Below are 20,019 nucleotides of genomic sequence, written 5' to 3'. Positions count from 1 at the left end.
TATGCAGTGGGAGCGACAAAGCTCCATTTTAACTGACATCCAAAAAAGTAGAAGATAAAAGAAAATCTTAGAAGAACTTCAAATATTTTAGCTTTAATATTCCATTTAAAATAACCAACGTAAATAAATGTAAAGGGGCCCACTGTCTATTAGTCCGCCGGACGAAATCGGCCTGTCAGTTAGAACAAAAAATTTACAGTTCCGAACAAGTGACAGGCCGATATCGTCGTTGTGAAGTTATCCGACATACAAAATATCACATAATTTTTGTTATTAACAAGCACAGAGTAGCTCCCTATCATGAGAAACTGCTTGAACGTCGCCGACGACAGCCACGGCCATTTTATTACCTGGAAAAATAAATGCGAGTAAATTTCGAATTTATAAGTTGATATTCTATGGAGTGGATATTTTAAGGTCCGTCACAAATACTTTCTTAAGCCAACCGATGAAGTCGTGCCACTTGCTTATAAAAAACATATAATTATATCATTATCACCGAAAGAAATACCGATTACCGGGTTATACAGTTGACAGGCAGCCTTACCACCCTAAGATGCAACATACAATAAGCACATTCAAACTGTTGAAGGACGTGCATCCATCTTCTCACAGAACCTCAACAATCATCTCGCACATCGCTCCACCTGCCAGCAAATAAATCACACTCGGGCGCTGATGCTAAGAGCGCATTCAGAAGGGGTAAAGGGCGAACAAGTGGGGATTTTCTGCGAGACACGGTTCGCGATATCGGGCCTACAAGTAGACCACGGTCCCGAGGCCGGAAGTTGACTCTGGTCGGCGTAGGGACAAAAAGACGAAGTAATTGCGCCACCAGTTCGGCACAGTCCGATTCACCTCGCAAGACACAACAGGCTGTCGTAAGGAGCTTAAAATTTTGTCTTACCTCCAAAGAGTTCAAGCCTAAAGAACCCAGCAAGTATTTGGTTGGGTATAAAAACGAATAATACCCGAATAACAAACATGCATCCTCAAACTGTAACACCTAATGTATTATGAACATGACTGCAATACAATAAAGAATAAAGAATATTTTTTTATATAAGAACCGGAGAAATACTTTTTGTATCCTCTCCAAAAGCAAGACGTAGGATAAGAGTATGATATGATCGTCACGACTGGTATTATTATTAGGCAGAGATAGTTTGCTTATAAAATGTTTAAATAACATGAAAACGCATACATTTGCTGGCCAAACACTTAGCAGTAGCAAAGACCTCCTGGTCAGTGACAGTATTCAACAATTTGATGGTTTCATAGGCGTTGTCGAGGCGCGCGCAACACGCCGCCTGCAGCGCCATGCCTTCGGAGATGCTTACACAGTCTTCTTCTTGAAGAGCTATATCCAATTCTGTAAACAAAACAAAGGCGTTGAATGGGTTTGGCCGGTCGAAATAATTAGCAGATGACGCCAGCATAGCTTACCCTGTCAATCCCTAGAATTGTGTCAATTTTTTATTTTTTTTTAATGCCCTGGATGCCAGCCCTTTAAGCCAAATCTCATAGAAAAAGGGGCAAGCTATGACGGCGCCATCTCTGCAAACCTTTGCCAGTTTCCAACCCCATTGGTTATTTCAGCGTGAGGACAAAATGGTTTAGAAGTCTTCGTGATTAAAATCAACCGACCATGGATTTATTTCCGAGGTTATGGTATTCCCAAGTAAGTATTATGTCATAACAGTGTCTACTTAATATATAGATAATCCAGCTGATAAGAATGTAGAGGGGGAGATCTGATGGGTTCCGCGAACATTTAAACTCAAAAATTGTCTATCTATTTATATAATATCTGCAACTTCTGCAAGTGCAATAAAGATAGAGATCGACTTTGACTAATTTAGATTTTTAAAGTAGCCGTCCAGCGTTGCAGTGCAAGCTAATTATTTAGACTCAGGTGGCAGCTAGCAGAGAGAAAGGGTATCTGACTATTGCATTTTCATGTGAAATAAAATATTCGTACTTAGCCTCTGCTTTCCAATGCAAATCTGATAGGCTGTTAGTTCTCCTAGCTTTTTCAAGAAGCTCGCAGCAATTAAGGCAGCCGAGCATGCGTTACAAGACCGTGTCTTCACGAGGATACCTGTAAAACATTCATTGAAAGTAAAAAATCCATGATAACAGTCTGTCGAAGCTAATTTTGCACCAAATCTGACATATATAGAAGTGGCACAACAAACGTTATATTCTCATATAAATTTTAAATTTATGGTGACACTCCCACACCTTGTCACTACATTAGGTAATAATTCACGAGTGACGCTTTAGAAGTTTGGGCATTTTCTAACTAAGTAACTCTAAAGTCGAAATTTACCAAACACTCGAGAATCCGCATATATTAAAAGCCCTAAACTTCGTGGAGACATCAGTAGCGTAGCCCCCTAACGGCGGCTGCGGCACACGGTCCTGGTCATGTTAACTAAATGAAAACTCACCAAATACTCCAGAATCCGCATAAGATATATTGAAAGCCCTGAACATCGTGGAGACATCAGTAGCGTAGCCCCCTAACGGGGGCTGCGGCACGCGGTCCTCGTCGTGTTGCCCGCGAGAATTGTTGCCCGTGCCGCAAGCTGACGCGATGATGTTGTGCGACATTAGACAGCTGGAACCAAACAAAATTTAAAGCTTTTTAACTTAAGCTGTTGCAGAATCTTGGTTAAATTAAAAAGCAGAAGTATTAAATTAATAACTTTATTATAATACAATATTAGATGTGTAAAAAAAGGTAAGTACAGCATCAGAATTTTGCGGCGCGGTTTTTAAATCAGTCACTATACCAACTGAGTAGAGTATACAGCCGCACGTTATTTTGAATGAATGAATGAATATGTATTTATTGCCACAACAGCGAATACAGAAAACACAATAAAAATAATTATAGTTGGTGAAGCAAATCTTGTCAGTAAAAAAAGGCGGCAAATTTAAAAATTGTAGGCGCGAAGGGTTATCATTCCATAGAAAATTTGAATTTCGCGCCTTTTTCTATTGACAAGATTAGCTTGACCAACTATAATAATAATTATACAAATAATAATTAATAATTATGCAATAATAATTTTAATATTGTCTTCGGTTACCGCGATAGTTACTCATGAAATAAAACTATGAAAACGGATTATATCGCGTATATTGAGTCACCCGTTAACCACGAACGCTGTAAAGGGTTCGAAACGTCGGGATGTATTATAAATTCAATATACGCGATATAATCCGTTTTCATAGTTTTATTTCATAATAATTTTAGTTTAAATATTAAGTTTATGAGCCAAATTATTGAACTTGAGGATAGTAGCAAAGCTCGTATCAAAACAAAAAAAATGGACTATCATACTAAGCCCCTTATTCATAAAACTTGACTGGCCTGATTCAGTTAAATTATATTTTATCCCTTTCTTACAAATATATAAGTCAAAATGACAGATAAAGACAAACGATTCATAATTAAGTTTCAATTAGTACTTAATCTATAGGCATTTATTCAACCTCTATATTAATTGATTAATGACACTGATTTAAACTTTCACGATTTTTACTCATTATTATTCACAACGACGGGACTTAATCGCGTAAAATAAGTTTTAAATTTACCTCCGACGTCTGCGATTAAGTCCCGTCGTTGTGAATAATAATGATTGATTAATGTTAGAGCATCTTACGGGAGGTCCGTGTTTCCACAGCCAGGAACGGCAACAGCGATCCACGTATCAGAGTCCGGACCCAGGTCGTGGTACTCAAAGCCGCCGCGAGCGAACGAAGGTGGATAACATCGTGGGCTCACTGGCAGCTCCTGTAACCGTTGAAAACTTGAACCATGAAATATTTCATCGCATTTTAAAATATTTTATCTTCTGCAAAGTTTATTTTGCGTAAAGACGAAGTCGGGAAACTACAAACAACAGGGTCGAGTGGAGGAAGCGAGGGGAGGCCTTTGCCCAGCAGTGGGACACTAAATTAGGCTACAAAAAAAAACGAAGTGATGAAATGCGTATAAACATCATATTTGCACAGGAATTTTACATTTATGATTGCGTTGGTGGTTGCCAAGTCGGTGCAGTTACCTTGGTCTGGCACTTTGTAGGAAATACGGTGGAGAAATTAAACGGCATACCAATTGTAGTATAAATAAAAATCAAGCTTTTAACTGGTGATGTTTTCGATTGAAGCTAAAGATTGAATAAGTGAATAGCAATTACCTACCGGATTAAAATCAATCTTCCTATTAAATAGCATCAATTCTTCATACGGCATATGTACGTTGTCAACCGTAGGCTCTTCTGTTTGAAAGTTCTATAAAGTATTCCATAATTTCATTTGCACTAATTCGTTTTGTGGTAATCCTTAGAAATTAATATGACACCTAATAAATAATTTACTTAAATGAAAATAAGTATGTTAGACATAAGCATGTAAAATACGTAATTAATTACAAAGACTCTAAGAACAAATTAAATTATTTTCTATGAAAATATTTTAATTTGTGGTTTTTCAAGTAGACACACTACTATTTTAATTATAAACTGAAATAAATATCATATACGAAGGAAAAAATGACCAAAGCCTCCAGTGTCCAGAGCTGGAATCGAACCAGCGTACCCCGTTTACCGGACAGGTGCCTGAACCGCTCGGCTATCCGGCTATTTCAATTACAAAGACATAATATAGGTAAGCACGGCAGCTGAAAAAATACCATAATTATTACGGAAAATTAAACTATTGCAAACGAAATTATAGAATACGAATGCACACCTAAGCCCATTATAATGAAGTATACTAACCCGTTTGTATTCAATCATTTCGGCAAAAGCCATGACCTCATCATGCGGCAAGCCATAGCTGCCCACCGCACACGTATCAGAGCGCATATGTAGCGCCGAAAACACGTCCAATTCAGTCGAGGACATGCTGTCAATACGTTCCTTCTCGCAGAAGACGGAGTTGTTCAGTCCGCCGCCCCAGCAAGCTTTCTGGATCAGGTCCATCACGAGAACTTCTGGGTGAATGTTTTGCAAGTCCCGTTTGAGTTGGGGCTTGTATGCGTCAATCTCGTGTTGGCGGAAGCACGTTCTGCCAAATAGTTCAATTAAAATTAAGTCAATGATTAGAACTGGGTCGGCGACCACCACATTATACATGCATACAGAAAGATGGCATGCCACAAGAGGGGCGTGGGCACAATAGGGCAAAGAGGAGGTTGTCGGTCGATCTATGAAGATTGAGGTCATTAGGTAACTTACTAAAAATACTACGAAGTGCATTCTAAAAGAGGTGTGTGAGTGGAATAGGGAAGTGGTAGGACGAAAAAGCAATTTTGAATCAGAATCAGGTCATTGAGGGTTAGTGGTGGTGGCGATCATTAGATCTACCAATCTTCTAAACTCAAAACACTGAGCAGTCTTTTAAGAAACCGTTTTATTAGTGACCATCCTAAAGGTCATTGTAACATGTGACATACCGGGCTGCGATATCCAGCAAGTAGTATTTAACGTCATGGAACGCGGGGACGGGACATCGTAGGGTGAACGCGACGCTTTGTCGGTCTGAGTTGACAGTTATGTACGAGCCAAGCTGCTGTAGCACTCTAGTTTTACTGTAATTAAGAAAACAAGAAGTTGTGATCAACATAAGACAGACTTTGGAAATGCCCTGACAGGGTATTGGTATATATAAGCCCAGGGGATGGTACGGAGGGTTATCGGGGATGGAAGAGCAGAAGACCGTGCGTTCAGTACATAGGTTTATTACCGGACTGACAAGTGACAGTGACATTACAATAAGGGCGCGCGGGGAGACTTAACCCTACCCACCAATATACATACATAACAGGTATCATGTACCTCTGTGGTGTATTTGCATGTGTGCGTCCGCGCGCACACAGGCGCGGCTACTTGTAATGTACAAATACCAGTAATAAACGAGCATCTATCCTCCTAGTCCTACTTTACAAATAACACCTGTATATTGTAATGTACCTGATTATGCAAATAAATGAAATGATATTCTTCCACAATGATGAAGCATAAATATTAAATATGCAACTAATAAATCTCGTATTTTTTTTAATATGACCCTCTTTTTGCATTTTTTTTTCTAACGAGATTCATACAGACAATCGAGCGTCATGGAAGCTTGAATTCGTAGTGAGAGTCGGCTATTATATTATGCACTTTAAAGGGGTGATAAATTTGACAAGGGTTAAAGCCGTTTTGTCACAATGTATTTAGCCGGTTTACCTGAAGGTAGTATAAGAACAGCCAGCAGTGTTTGAACATGTTCGCAGGAAATGGGTCGCTCCGAGCTGGTCGTCATACTCGAAGCGGGAACCGCTCTGTCGGACAAGGCAAAAATCGCTACAATATTACCGATTCAGAAACGATTACATCACTAGCACGGCCGGTATGGCAACATTAGACCTAGTTTGTTTTCCCCTCAGAATAATGACTAAAGCATAGAAGTCGGGCAAAAATGCTTCGCAAATATGTATACCCGTACTTTACTTCCTTACGAATTAGATAATGTGCCGAAAAGAGATGCATATATGCTTGTTATTTCTCATTTACGTACGGTGTCATAAGTTTGATAATTTGCTAGGGATGTGACTGTGTCGACTTTTTATATCGATAAATTATGCATAAGTTTATGTGCCGTGTAAAAGAATAATCACGAAATTGGCAAATTGATCTGGCTAATGAAAGTTGAACCTGAAAAAACGCGGCAATTTCAAGAAATCTGTAGCAGGCGGCTCGTTGAAATGAAATGAAATGCGTGGAATACAAGGATTGCATAACTTTTATACTTTTTATAATTTTCATATTCTAAAAATCATTAAAAAGTATAAAAATTATGCAATCCTTGGAATCAAAGAGCCGCCTGATATGAGGATTAATGCATGTACCTAATATAGCTTTTATCTCATTTGCAGTCTACCACTCAGAACCGTCTAACTATACCTCTCGTTTTTTTATCATTAGAAAGAAGGCGAGCGATCTTAACGTGTCGTTTTATCGAAAAACACTTTGAAAATAAGTCACAACAAATATAATATACGATCATTTACATACTTTTGCTTTCATAAGTAAAATATTGCTATATTTATAAAAAAACTTGTCAATAAAAAGACACGTGGAAATGGTTTACCGTTTTTTCTAATGCTAAAAGACTAAGTATAGTTTCTAGTCATGTACAGTCAGCTGCAGAGAAAAGGCACCCCCCCTGCATACAAAGTTCTGTAAATTAGTATGGACGTGGGGTACCTTTTCTGTGCAGCTGACTGTACCAAATAGGAAATGAAAAAAAAAATGTTCGTGTAATATATTTTTTTTATTTAATAATAGGGAATATTACGCGAAACTCGGCGTAGGTGGTGCCACTATCACAATCTGAGGGTCTATCGCGAAACAAGAAAATCGAACTTTCGTTATCTAACATCTCTGTCACTCTTGCGTATTCGAGCGATAAAGAGGCAGCTAGATAACGAAATTTCGGATTCGAGTTTTCCGGTAGGTCCCCTGAAAACTTGTCAAAAACCTGTTAAAGGAACAGTATGAATAAGTTACGATACGGTGCACTAAAAAAGCTAGTGCTGCACTCTGGTGGCAGAACATTGCAGTAATATCCCCTATTCCTCGTCCTTTGGAAATCTGAAATAAAAAGTTGAGTTTTGTGACCAACAATATTAATAAAAGGAACATTCATCAATGATCATTAATGTCTTTTTTATTAGAGTTCCGTACCCAAAGGGTAAAGACGGGACCCTATTACTAATACTTCGCTGTCCGTCTGTCTGTCACCAGGCTGTATCTCATGAACCGTGATAGCTAGACAGTTGAAATTTTCACAGATGATGTATTTCTGTTGCCGCTATAACAACAAATACTAAAAAGTACGGTCCCCTTGGTGCGCGCGTCCGACCCGCACTTGACCGGTTTTTAGTATTAAACTATAGTCTGGCAAACACAATCTGTCAGTAAGTAAGAACAAAGAAAACTATAGGTACAGTCGAAGGCAAAAATATCGATCCAGACAAATGGCTTAAAAATATGTGAACACGATTTTATTGTCTGAGCGTACACATATTTTTGAGACTGGGAATGTATATATATTTATGCCCTTGACTGTACTCATCAATTAAAATGAGACTATAAGAAAGGCCAAACTATAAGAAAGCTGTAAATGTCGATAGGTTATTGATCTGAGGTCGATACATCACTATGCCAAAAATATAACCTTTCATACTTAGCAGAAAAGTTCGAAAATTTATGCAAAAATCTATATAGACTTGAATGCAAGTAATAATTACATAAACAATATATCGATTTCTATGTTTAGGGTCAGGTCCTATAAATTAATTTCTTCAAAATTGAACAAAACTCACCGATTAAAGGTTATCGGTTCGTGCGTATTTTCTTTTCTTCCTGTATGCGATTTACAGCCCTCGATCACACAAGACATTATCACAAAGGAACTTCAAACCATTACAAATAAAAACTCAACACGTTTTCCAACAATCTTTCAGGAATAGCAAGAATATAATTAAAATAAACCAAGATGACCGCTGAAACATCCCGAAATATTTCAACTAAAATAATACGACTATGTCAAGTTGTTACAGTTGACACCTACCTGTGAAATAACGAACTTATATTTTATTTGGCTGGATTATATTATAGGACCATTTGACATTTCCCTCAGTTCATCTTATGACAATACTGAAAAAAACGAAAGAACTTGCGGATTGTTGTCTCACTCACTCATAGACAAAAAGTAATAACGTGTTGTGAATACGATATCTTTTACCAAGCTTTTATTTTTGCCCGGCTTCTTTGCTTTAGTCATTATTCTGAGGTTTTCCCGAGGTTTTCCTGCGACCTGCGTTGCCACACAAATTTAAAAAGTTTTTATGTTCACTTACATTTAATGTATGTATGTATGTATGTATGTATGTTAATGTGTGTTATAAGTTCCTTTACGAATAATTCCCATTTAATCGACGACAATTAATTTATACCTATTTGATATTTATATTCTTAAATATTTGCCCCGCATTTTGTGGGACTCTCAAAGTGCGGTAGAACTCGAGGCACTCGAGGGTTGGCCCCAAGGGCCTGACACTCTTTGATAGAGAAAGATAGTCTTATTGCGATTCCTATAAGAGGAAAGAAAAAATAGTGTCACGCTTTGTCCTTATCACCGACCGGATGGCATCACAGGTAGGAGGCGATGGCGAAATACCGAAATTTATAAGAGTGAAAGAGAAAAAATCCTATGCTGCCCAAATTTTATATGAATATTTTTTCTCTTCGCTTTTCTTGCTCTTCGCGCTCGGTGGCGCGTCTATAACTACTTGTATATACTTTGTCTATGGTTGGCCCGGAGCTGGAGGCACTCATTCAGTACGTACCTAGGTACTTTTTTGTCTTGTAAAATACTATTATATTTATTAACAAAAAGTACAAAAAATTTAGCTGTTGAAGTACTTAATAATAGTTATTTACGATACAAGTACGGAAAAGAGGAAATTCGAAATGAGTGGCGATAAATTAAAACACGACCGTAAGAAGTGTTTTAAATCGACACGAGTTGCGAATTACCTATTCGCACGTGTATCGTACAACATTTTACAGTACATATACTACATATGGCCCTTTAAACTTTCGACATATGCACGAAAAGTGCTCTTTTACGCACTAGTGCGAGAAAGTAGCACCATATGTACTGTAAAATTACTTACCTACACTGTAGAATAACACTGAAAGACGCAGCTCGCATAGCGTTACTTATAAAAAAATCTCAAAAAATATTTCGACATAAATGATACACTTAAATAAGCATGTTACATGCTTACATAAGTGTTATTTACGATAACAATATATCAATAGTTTCTTGTGATACCAAATAGGCTGAAATTAAAATAAAATGTATTAGGTACTTAGGACCTAGGTATTAGCTGTATACCTGATAAAGTATGGTGCAAGCTGCCATCGGCGCCCCAAAGGGCCTCGCTGACACCAGCTGAATGCCGTTCCTGAGAGTACACCGTCCGATCTCCAACGGGCCGTAATCCGGTTTCATGCCGCATGCCCCTAAGCTGGCTTGGCGACTGGGGCTGGTGGAAAATGCTCGGAGAGTGGAAAATTGAGGAGAAATTAGGCGTAGTTTGTTCATTGTGATGTTGTCAATGTCAATGTGAAAGAAGATTTGTTTGTAAAAAGGTTAAATGCTATGACTGCTTTTGATGAGTGAGAATAAGTTTGTTATTCAATTATACCTACCTCTATGCCCTTTATTATTATGAACTTGTTATGGACACAGAACAGTTCTGCTTATAGCACCAAATAGAATTAAGAAGCTGAGTGCTCACTCCATACATCGGTTTTGTTACCAAAAGGACTATTATTTTCGTAGTCTACATCTAGCGTCGAGTAGCGGAACTCTCAGTACTGTGGTAGGTGTAGAGAGAGGGCCACTAGAGAGTACTCTCTCCAGGCGGGTGTTATGCCTGGGGACCGAAGTCCACTGAGAGTTAGTCAGAAGGAGTATATATAGTAAGTGACATTTGAAACTTCGTAACCGCGATGTAGGCTTCTAGCTAATTGCGTTCTAGCTCCCTAACGCCATCTGTTCGATGACGTCGACAGTGGCAGCTAGAGGAGACGCCACCACATCAGCCCCCCTTTGAGCGGAGGGGTCAGCGACGACGTATGAAGCGTGCAGCGAAACCAGGTGTGTGCTCGAGCCAGTGTGGCGAGCGAAAATGCTCAGAGTCACAGGCGAGCGGAGCTGCTCAGAGCCAGTGTGACGAGCGCAGTTGCTCAGAGCCAGAGCGGCGAGCGGAGAGAGAGAAGTTGAGTGCCAGGCATGAATATTTACAAGATATTTACAGGATATAATACATATGTACAGAACTGTAACAGAGGCATGCAAGGTGGCACACAGAGAGGAAACTGTTTTTGCTGCGAGGCGGCGTCATCAGGATCTTGAGGTCTTCATAGCTGTCCAATGTCGGAAGGTCACCAATGTGGTAGGTGTAGAGAGAGGGCCACTAGAGAGTACTCTCTCCAGGCGGGTGTTATGCCTGGGGACCGAAGTCCACTGAGAGTTAGTCAGAAGGAGTATATATAGTAAGTGACATTTGAAACTTCGTAACCGCGATGTAGGCTTCTAGCTAATTGCGTTCTAGCTCCCTAACGCCATCTGTTCGATGACGTCGACAGTGGCAGCTAGAGGAGACGCCACCACATCACTACTACTACTACTCAACAATTTTCAGCTAATATTATAACCGGATTAACCGGAACTTTATTTTCAATTCCTTCTGCTTATAATATTAGTTATTAATTGTTGAGCAATACACTTTTCATCAGTCGCGACACATGGGACATCTAGTGTCAAGTAGCAGTACTGATAGTTCCGCTACTTGACGCTAGATGTAGACTACGAAAATAATAGTCTTTCTGGTAACAAAACCGATGTATGCAGTGAGCACTCTATGTCTTCTTAATTCTCATTGATAGGACAGAAAAAGTTATAGTATTATAGTACCTACCGAACGTCCATGATTTAGCTTCGGAAGGGAGGAACGGATAATAAATCCCGATCTCATGAGCGAGAAACAGGGGCTCTTGGGCAAATCACTTAATTATTATCTGCCAAAACAATGGAAAATTACAGTGACCACGAACGCTGCACTGTAAAGAAATCGAAACGTCGGGATGTATTTTAAATTCATTATACGCAATATAATACGTTTATATCGTTCTGTTTCGTAATAATTGTAGTTAATTACTTAAGTCAATTTTTAGGTAGGTACATTAATACATAATATCTATTAGGTATTAATACGTTATTCCGTGTTTGCTTTTCCTAGAACAACAAGAGCACAGATTAATAAATATAGGTAGTTACTACGTAACAGATACATCATTCCCATACAAAAGCGAAAATACCTACGCTATAATAGCCTACAAAATCTTAATAATAATACCTGCTGCTCAGGACGAAAAGAAATGTACCATAAGTACGCGCACTAAGAGTCGAGACTGCCTTGCTCGCCGTGCGAGTCACGTGCCAACGCGTCATTGTACTGTTACTTATGCTATTATAGTAATAAAACGAATGTTGCGAATCAACCATATTTTTTATTAGTCAATCAAATATTTAAAAACAACATAATACCTGACTCAAAAAACTCCTTAATTTACGATTTACCTACTTATGTTCAAAGAAATAAATGGTGACAAAATTCATAAAGATAGATTTAAAATACTACTCACCTTTCTTTGTCTCTCGGAAATGAAAAAACAACAAATTTTCCTTTGTTTTTTGACCTTTACACCCATCTACTGCACAATACTAATTACGTGGTTTCGGCATTTCTAAGCGTAGGCGCGGGAAACGTGCGGTGCGAGCGCTCAGGCGGGCGTTCGGCGGCCCTCTGTCGGTTGTATCGTCGACGATACGACGAGCGGTAGGCATATAGCGCGTGTCCTTGAGCGAGTGAAGGAGGCCTGCCATTGCCTGATTATACAAATACATTAATTACCTCATGTGTTACAGTATGTAGCGCAAAAAAGGTTTAAAAAAGGTTTTCAATTCATGGAAACTTTTTTAAATGTAAGTTCACCGATTCGGAGGCTGTTATTTACCTACATATATAGTGTCAGTGTCCGACCGAAACCGTAATTTTTGCCGCAAGCGAAGGTTCCGTTTTGCTCTAGTTTCGGCCAAAACCGATCCTTCGGCCGAAACTTCGGTCAGGCATTACCGGAAATATATCAATATTTTGAAACTTAATTTGACGACTGGTCTGGCCACTCTGGCCTAATAGTGGGTAGTTAGTGACCCTGCCTGTGAAGCCGATGGTCCTGGGTTCGAATCCCGGTAAGGGCATTTATTTGTGTGATGAGCACAGATATTTGTTCCCAAGTCTTGGGTGTTTTCTATGTATTTATGTATTTGTATATTATATATATATATTGTTGTCTGAGTATACCCACATCACAAGCCTTCTGAAGCTTACTCTGGGATTAGCTTCGTTCTAAAAAGTTCACTTTGCCAGTAGTTTAATTTGCTGGTGAACAAAGTATATTTTGAGTCAAGGATAATGTTTTGAACCTAATAGATGTGTAAAATCTAAGAAAAAAAAAACCTGCCCTGAGTTGGTCAGCTGAAGATGGTGGCGCTTTACAGCAGAATTCGTCTTTAGACATCGAAAACATGTTCACAAATATTTAAACAAAACCTCTCCCTATTACCTACCAAAGGTCTATTACCCAGGTAGCAAAGTGACGTCAGCCACGTCATAATGACGTAATAATGACGTCGCTGATGTCATAGTGACGTATGCTACTTGGCTATCAAGACGTCAAATTAAAGTGCACGTTCAGATATTTTTGAGCACCTTGGCTAATCCGATATATTTGATGGCGACTGTAGGTACAATCCATCGATCGAACTAAGAGGTATCCATACAGCTTCAGGGCGAAATTAGATAGATAGCGGTGAAAGTGGCAAACAGCTTATCACTTTTATGATATAATCACAGTTTATTCCCCGTATCTGTAATTGTCAGGTATGCGTCATAATGGCGTCATAACATAATTGTCATAAACAACGTTCTAATCTACGTTGTGACCATATGTGATTGAAACTTTCAAGAGATTCAGGACAAGTATGATGCGTTATTAATTTATTGTTTTTTTATTTTATTTAATCGTATGGCATTATGTTAATGTATACAGATACAGAGAAATCATAAATCTAACTCCAGAGAATTAATCCACTTGATAGCTTCGTCGTTCAGTTTTATCAGGTCTTCCGGGGGGCCTCCAGTATATCGAGTAGATGGGCACTCTTGGAAAATATGTCGGATACTCTGTTCGTCGGCACCACAGTGACATGCAGGAGACTCCACCCACCCGCAACGATATTTATATAGGGCACAGCGACCGTGGCCGATGCGCAATCTATTAAGGTTACACCATGTCCGCCTCGGCAGTTCAAATCCATCTATTTTCTTACCCGGAATAATCCCTGATCCAAACTTTCCAGCCATTGCAGTAGTCCATAGTTGCTGTTGCAGTAGTTTTTTTCCTAGTGTTCCACTGTCTTTGAATCAATGGTATTAAAAAGCAGAATTAAATGTTTTGTTCCAATATCGAAGTAAATAAAATAAAAGCAACTTGATGAGATGCACCAAACTGTTTGTCATCGTTAAAGAGTTCGCTTTATTGTACGGAAAGTTTCATAGTAAACCGCCGCGGCGCGCCGGGTGACTAATATATCAGTCTGTCGATTAAGTGCGGATGGTGCAACTGGCACTAAGTCCAGTTCGTCTTGAATAATAATAAGCAACTCTGTTCCATTAAATAATGATTTAAATTCCATTGAAGGTACCTAATAGGGAATATTAGCTACGCAAAACTCTGCGTAGGGGCGCCACTAGCACAAACAGAGGGCCTACCGTAAAACATGAAAATTCGTTATCTGTCTCTCTATCACTTGCATATTCGAAAAATAAAATAGGTAAATGTCAATTTTCGGGTTTCGCGGCAGGCCCTCTGTAAACAAACCGCCCTGATGCACCAATTGATATCATATTTATTCGTATCGTAACATATTATCTGTGAAAACTTGTCAAAAAACTGTTTAAGGCGCGGTATGTATAAGTTACTTTATGATTTACGAGAAGTGCTAGTGCTGCACTCTGGCGGCAGAACATTGCAGTAATACCTTCTATTAGGACTAGTATTAGTATTAGGACGGTGGGGTGGGACGAAGAGGTTAAATAGTTTGCTACTACATTCTAATCAAATTGTATTTTAATGGGAAACAGCTAGATTATCATTAGTGAAGTCTAAGGAGCTTGAAGGCTCCGTGCGGCACGCATTGATTATTAGCAAATTAGCAGTTAACAAAAGACTAATAATTGTCACAAATTATGCGTTGACGACAAGTGTTTTTTGTACGACAATGTCTACGTTTATTAGCGTTTGACATGGGATTGGTTTGAAGAACCTACAATCATCATAATTAGACCAAGCTAAGTTGGCAGAGGTTTTAATAGCCAAGACTGTGCACGCGTTATATATTTAAAACCTACCAAAATCGCTGGATGAAACAACGTGCAACGCACTAAAAGTAGGTATCTGCCACCCAGAAATGCTTTCTAAAAGGGAATATAATATCTCTACAGTTCGCGTCCATAAGTATCTGTCACAGTCTAATTAAATAAATTAATATTAGAGGACATCTTACATGGTATTAGGTAGGATAGGATATTATGAAAATTTGTTCTATTTTAATTTATAATTATGTATTAAAAGGGTAATTAGTTACCCTTTTAATGGCTTGCTTAGGCAAGCACTCCATAAAATAAACTAGTTTCAGTAAAAAATATGTCCTAGGACAATGGTGTTGTGTGGTTACCCTATGATTTTGCAAAGGGTCTTTCAGACGTTTATTTATATAATTATATACGATTTTGTTTGTAAAAACTCTTGAAAACTTTTTATATGCTATTCGAATTTATAGTACGTAAGGTCCTATTTTGAGTACAATTATAGGTTCAAATTATAAGAAACTAGCTTTTGCCCGCGACTTCGTCTGCGTGGACTTAGTAACCCCAGCCAGAGTAAGAATAGCGCCTGGAGAAAGTCTTATAGCAATTATTCAATTTGAGCATATTATGCACACAAATTAGCAGACACTTCATTAATTAAATCAATTCCACCCCGCTATTTACTTTCTTAAGGGATGATTTTCGCGATAAAAACTATCCTATGTCCTTCTCAGGGACTCAACCTCTATGCCAAATTTCATCTAAATCGATTCAGCGGTGTAAGCGTGAAGAGGGAACACACAGACAGACAGACATACTTTCGCATTTATAATATTAGTATGGATATGGATTATTTGGATCAACACCTATTTTAATTTTATTTTATAATCTTTATTTAAGTATTTATCTTCTTAGGTCGTTTTATTACATGCATATAAAAGTTAAATAGAAAATCCGTATACGCAAACAATACAAAATATACATAAACACATAATTAGATACCTAATTTATATGTACCTACCAAATTATTACATATTTTATTTTATTTTATAGGGGCCCCTTTTGTAGGGTATATGCCTCCAGATTCTTCCACCTCTTTCTGTCCTGGGCTACAGTTTTTGCCGATTACTTTTGTGATATCGTCCGCCCATCTTTGTCGCGGAAAAAACCTTAATTACTTTTACCTACCTATTACCAGTCCTAGTAGAGTAGGGTGCCGCCTCGACAGCGGGGCTGGGCCCAAGCAGCCGGTGGTCAGGCCATAGAGGAACCGAATATTTCATAAGTACTTAATATTAATTATAACATTAACTTTGACGATATTAATTTCTTTCGCAAAATGGTCTGCAGCGACTTTGCGTGTGTCACCTTGGTGTAACCGCATAATGTCAATGATAATTAGGCGAAACTAAACCCAAGAACAAATACAATTTTCGATTAACTTGTCAATCTTACCTATTCAAACATCGCATTGCATGCACTGGTGGCATTTAAAAGGAAGGCTTGCCGTAGTAGTTTCAGAAACATTTCAGCGCCCAGCGTTGAAGGTTTCAAGATGGACAAGTTGAAATTTGAAGAAGGCTCAGAATATCCTAAGGAACTCGACAACAATGATTGTCTCGGGCACTACAGACAACGCTTCTACATTCAGAAAGGCGTCATATACATGTCTGGTAACTCACTCGGATTAGCTTCTAAAGATGCAGAAGAAACTCTTCAAATTGCGGTTGAGAAATGGAAAGAAGAAAGCATTAAAATATGGAACGTGGACGACAGCAAGTATTTCTTGTATTCCAAATACTTAGCTAAGCTCATGTCTCCTTTAATTGGCGTTGACGAAGACGAGATAGCAGTGACAGGGTCTACAACAATGTCTATACATCAGACGATAAGTACCTTTTATAAACCAACAAATAAGAGATTTAAGATTCTTGTGGATGATTTAAATTTCCCAACTGATCGCTACGCCGTCGACAGCCAAGTGCGATTAAAAGGTTTCGAACCTTCAGAAGCAGTTAAGGTCGTAAAAAGTCAAGATGGGAAGTTTCTAGATGAAGACAAAATCATCGAAGCAATGACGGATGATGTGGCAATTATTCTACTTCCAACAGTACTTTACAGAAGTGCACAAGTTCTAGACATGAAGAAAGTAACAAATGCTGCAAAAGAGCGTGGTATAATCATCGGTTGGGACTTATGCCATGCTATAGGCTGTGTAGAAATTGATTTAGGGTCTCTTGACTGTGACTTCGCAGTATGGTGCACCTATAAATACTTAAATGGAGGGCCGGGATCCACAGCCGCGTTATATATAAATAGGAAGCATTTCAAGAATTTACCAGGTTTAGCAGGATGGTTCGGAAACAAGCCGGAAACACAGTTTTTGCTACGACAGGAGTTTGAGCATAATCAGGACGGGAGTGGGTGGCAGATTGGTTCCCCATCTATATTGTCGATGGCTCCAATCGAAGGTGCATTGAAGATGTTTCACGAAGCCGGTATGTCTAACATTCGTATGAAATCTCTATGCTTAACTTCCTATTTAATGTTTTTAATTGAAAGGAAGCTTAGTTCTTTTGGGTTTTCTATCGGCAATCTTAGGGAAGATTCGAGACGTGGCGGTCACGTATGCTTGGAACACGAGGAAGCTTATAGGATCAGCATGGCATTGAAATCGCAAGGAGTTGTGCCAGATTTTAGAGAACCGAATGTGATCCGTTTGGCGCCTATAGCGTTTTATACTAGCTATGTAGAAGTATACGATATGGTGGCTATTTTGATAGACATCATGGAAAGGGAAGCGCATAAGGAGTTTAGTGCGAAGAGGAATTTTGTTGTTTAAAAATGTGATTTATTAACCATAAATATGCATTTATTGAAAAAATATTAAAATGAGTTTTTATTATCAATAACACTTAAATAATTGTAAAAATATTCATACATTACCAGTAAAAACGTGTAGGATCGTTCCAAGGGTTCCGTACAATACACAATTTTTAACAATGTATCTATTATTAATTATTATTTAATTTAGTACTTAAGTTTTGTTCTGACTGCAATGTACCTACTTATACTTTACACTAAAATTGTGTGTTTTGCAGCATCCAAATAAATGTTTTATCTATCTATCTATTTTTTATGTGAAACGTGAGATGTTTAAAAAAAATCCGTAGGGGTCGGATCAAAAACTAAGTAATTAAGCCCGACTTACGCTTGACTGCACATTTCTAATAGGTTTTCCTGTGATCCAGAGGTAAAGAGCTATTTTGCATAATTTTTTCAAAACTTTATACCAGTAGTTTCAGAGACAAAGGGGGAATGATCATTTTTTGGCTATTTTCTTAAATAACTTCTAAACTATTGATTTAAAAATTACAAAAAAAATGAGATTTTCATAACGAGCTCTTTTATTTGATATTCAACACGATATATTTTTAAAAACTTTATTTTTTAATTTTCTCATTTACCCCCCAAAAGTGGTCCATGTTTAAAATTCATTTGTTTACGTTACAAGTCCGTCTTTGGGTCACAAACATACTATGTGTACCAAATTTCAACTTAATTGGTCCAGTAGTTTTGGAGAAAATAGGCTGTGACAGATGGGACAGACAGGCGCACGGGTGATCCTATAAGGGTTCCGTTTTTCTTTTGAGGTACGGAACCCTAAAAAGTACCGAGGTTGACTGAAATAGCATGACAAATACGAACGCTTCCGAGAAAATACGATGAAAAACAATTATGCACTACATCGGTTTTGAAATACGCTGTAATTTTTATTAGTTTCCTTTTTTAATATTTTTTTTTTAAATATTTGGGGACAATCTTACACAGATCGACATAGCCCCAAACCACAGATTAATAAATAGTTACTACGTAACAGATACATCATTCCCATACAAAAGCGAAAATACCTACGCTATAATAGGCTACAAAATCTTAATAATAATACCTGCTGCTCAGGACGAAAAGAAATGTACCATAAGTACGCGCACTAAGAGTCGAGACTGCCTTGCTCGCCGTGCGAGTCACGTGCCAACGCGTCATCGTAAGAATGCGCTAGGGTTGTACTGTTACTTATGCTATTATTGTAATAAAACGAATGTTGCGAATCAACCATATTTTTTATTAGTCAATCAAATATTTAAAAACAACACATAATACCTGACTCAAAAAACTCCTTAATTTACGATTTACCTACTTATGTTCAAATAAATAAATGGTGACAAAATTCATAAAGATAGATTTAAAATACTACTCACCTTTCTTTGTCTCTCGAAAATGAAAAAGACAACAAATTTTCCTTTGTTTTTTGACCTTTACACCCATCTACTGCACAATAATTACGTGGTTTCGGCATTTCGAAGCGTAGGCGCGGGAAACGTGCGGTGCGAGCGCTCAGGCGGGCGTTCGGCGGCCCTCTATCGGTTGTATCGTCGACGATACGACGAGCGGTAGGCATATAGCGCGTGTCCTTGAGCGAGTGAAGGAGGCCTGCCCAAACTATACATACGGAAACGTACGAACGTGTCTTGCTATTTCAGTCAGTCTCGGACGTCTCGGTACAAAAAGTACTGACGTTGACTGAACTAGCATGACAAATACGAACGTTTCCGAGAAAATACGATGGAAAACAATTAAGCACTACATCTGTACATAGAAAACACCCATGACTCAGGAACAAATATCTGTGTTCATCACACAAATGAATGCCCTTACCGGGATTCGAACCCGGGACCATCGGCTTCATAGGCAGGGTAACTACCCACTCTAGGCCAGACCGGTCGTCAATGTAGTCTATGTTGCGCTGTGGTCTATGACTAATTAATCGGCCTTTGGCGTTGAATCTACGGTGCGTATATATCGGTCATTGGCGTCCAAAAGGTTAATAATAATTGTTAGGTTTAAGGAATAATTAAAAATGGGTTTCAAAATAACAAGTATAG

At 38.4% G+C, this 20,019-nt stretch overlaps 2 protein-coding genes across 2 annotated transcripts; one reads left to right on the top strand and one right to left on the bottom strand.

The window, feature by feature from the left end:
- Window positions 1–252: 252 nt before the first annotated feature.
- Window positions 253–10,182, bottom strand: LOC134749115 (cytochrome b-c1 complex subunit 2, mitochondrial-like). The gene is made up of 9 exons (XM_063684019.1): window positions 9,973–10,182; window positions 6,252–6,346; window positions 5,474–5,608; window positions 4,797–5,085; window positions 3,678–3,808; window positions 2,454–2,623; window positions 1,982–2,101; window positions 1,205–1,372; window positions 253–350 (listed from the first exon to the last, which is right to left on the bottom strand). Exons 1-9 carry the CDS (start codon window positions 10,180–10,182, stop codon window positions 274–276), a joined length of 1,395 nt encoding a protein of 464 aa, XP_063540089.1. The 3' UTR covers window positions 253–273.
- Window positions 10,183–16,587: 6,405 nt separating this feature from the next.
- Window positions 16,588–17,919, top strand: LOC134748912 (kynureninase-like). The gene has a single exon (XM_063683783.1). The coding sequence runs from the start codon at window positions 16,632–16,634 to the stop codon at window positions 17,916–17,918; it is 1,287 nt and encodes a 428-aa protein (XP_063539853.1). The 5' UTR covers window positions 16,588–16,631; the 3' UTR covers window position 17,919.
- Window positions 17,920–20,019: the final 2,100 nt, after the last annotated feature.

This window comes from Cydia strobilella, chromosome 17 (genome assembly GCF_947568885.1).
Source record: "Cydia strobilella chromosome 17, ilCydStro3.1, whole genome shotgun sequence".
Lineage (NCBI taxonomy): Eukaryota > Metazoa > Arthropoda > Insecta > Lepidoptera > Tortricidae > Cydia > Cydia strobilella.
Note: the sequence above shows the minus strand (reverse complement) of the source record. Positions and strands in the feature narration are given on the sequence as shown.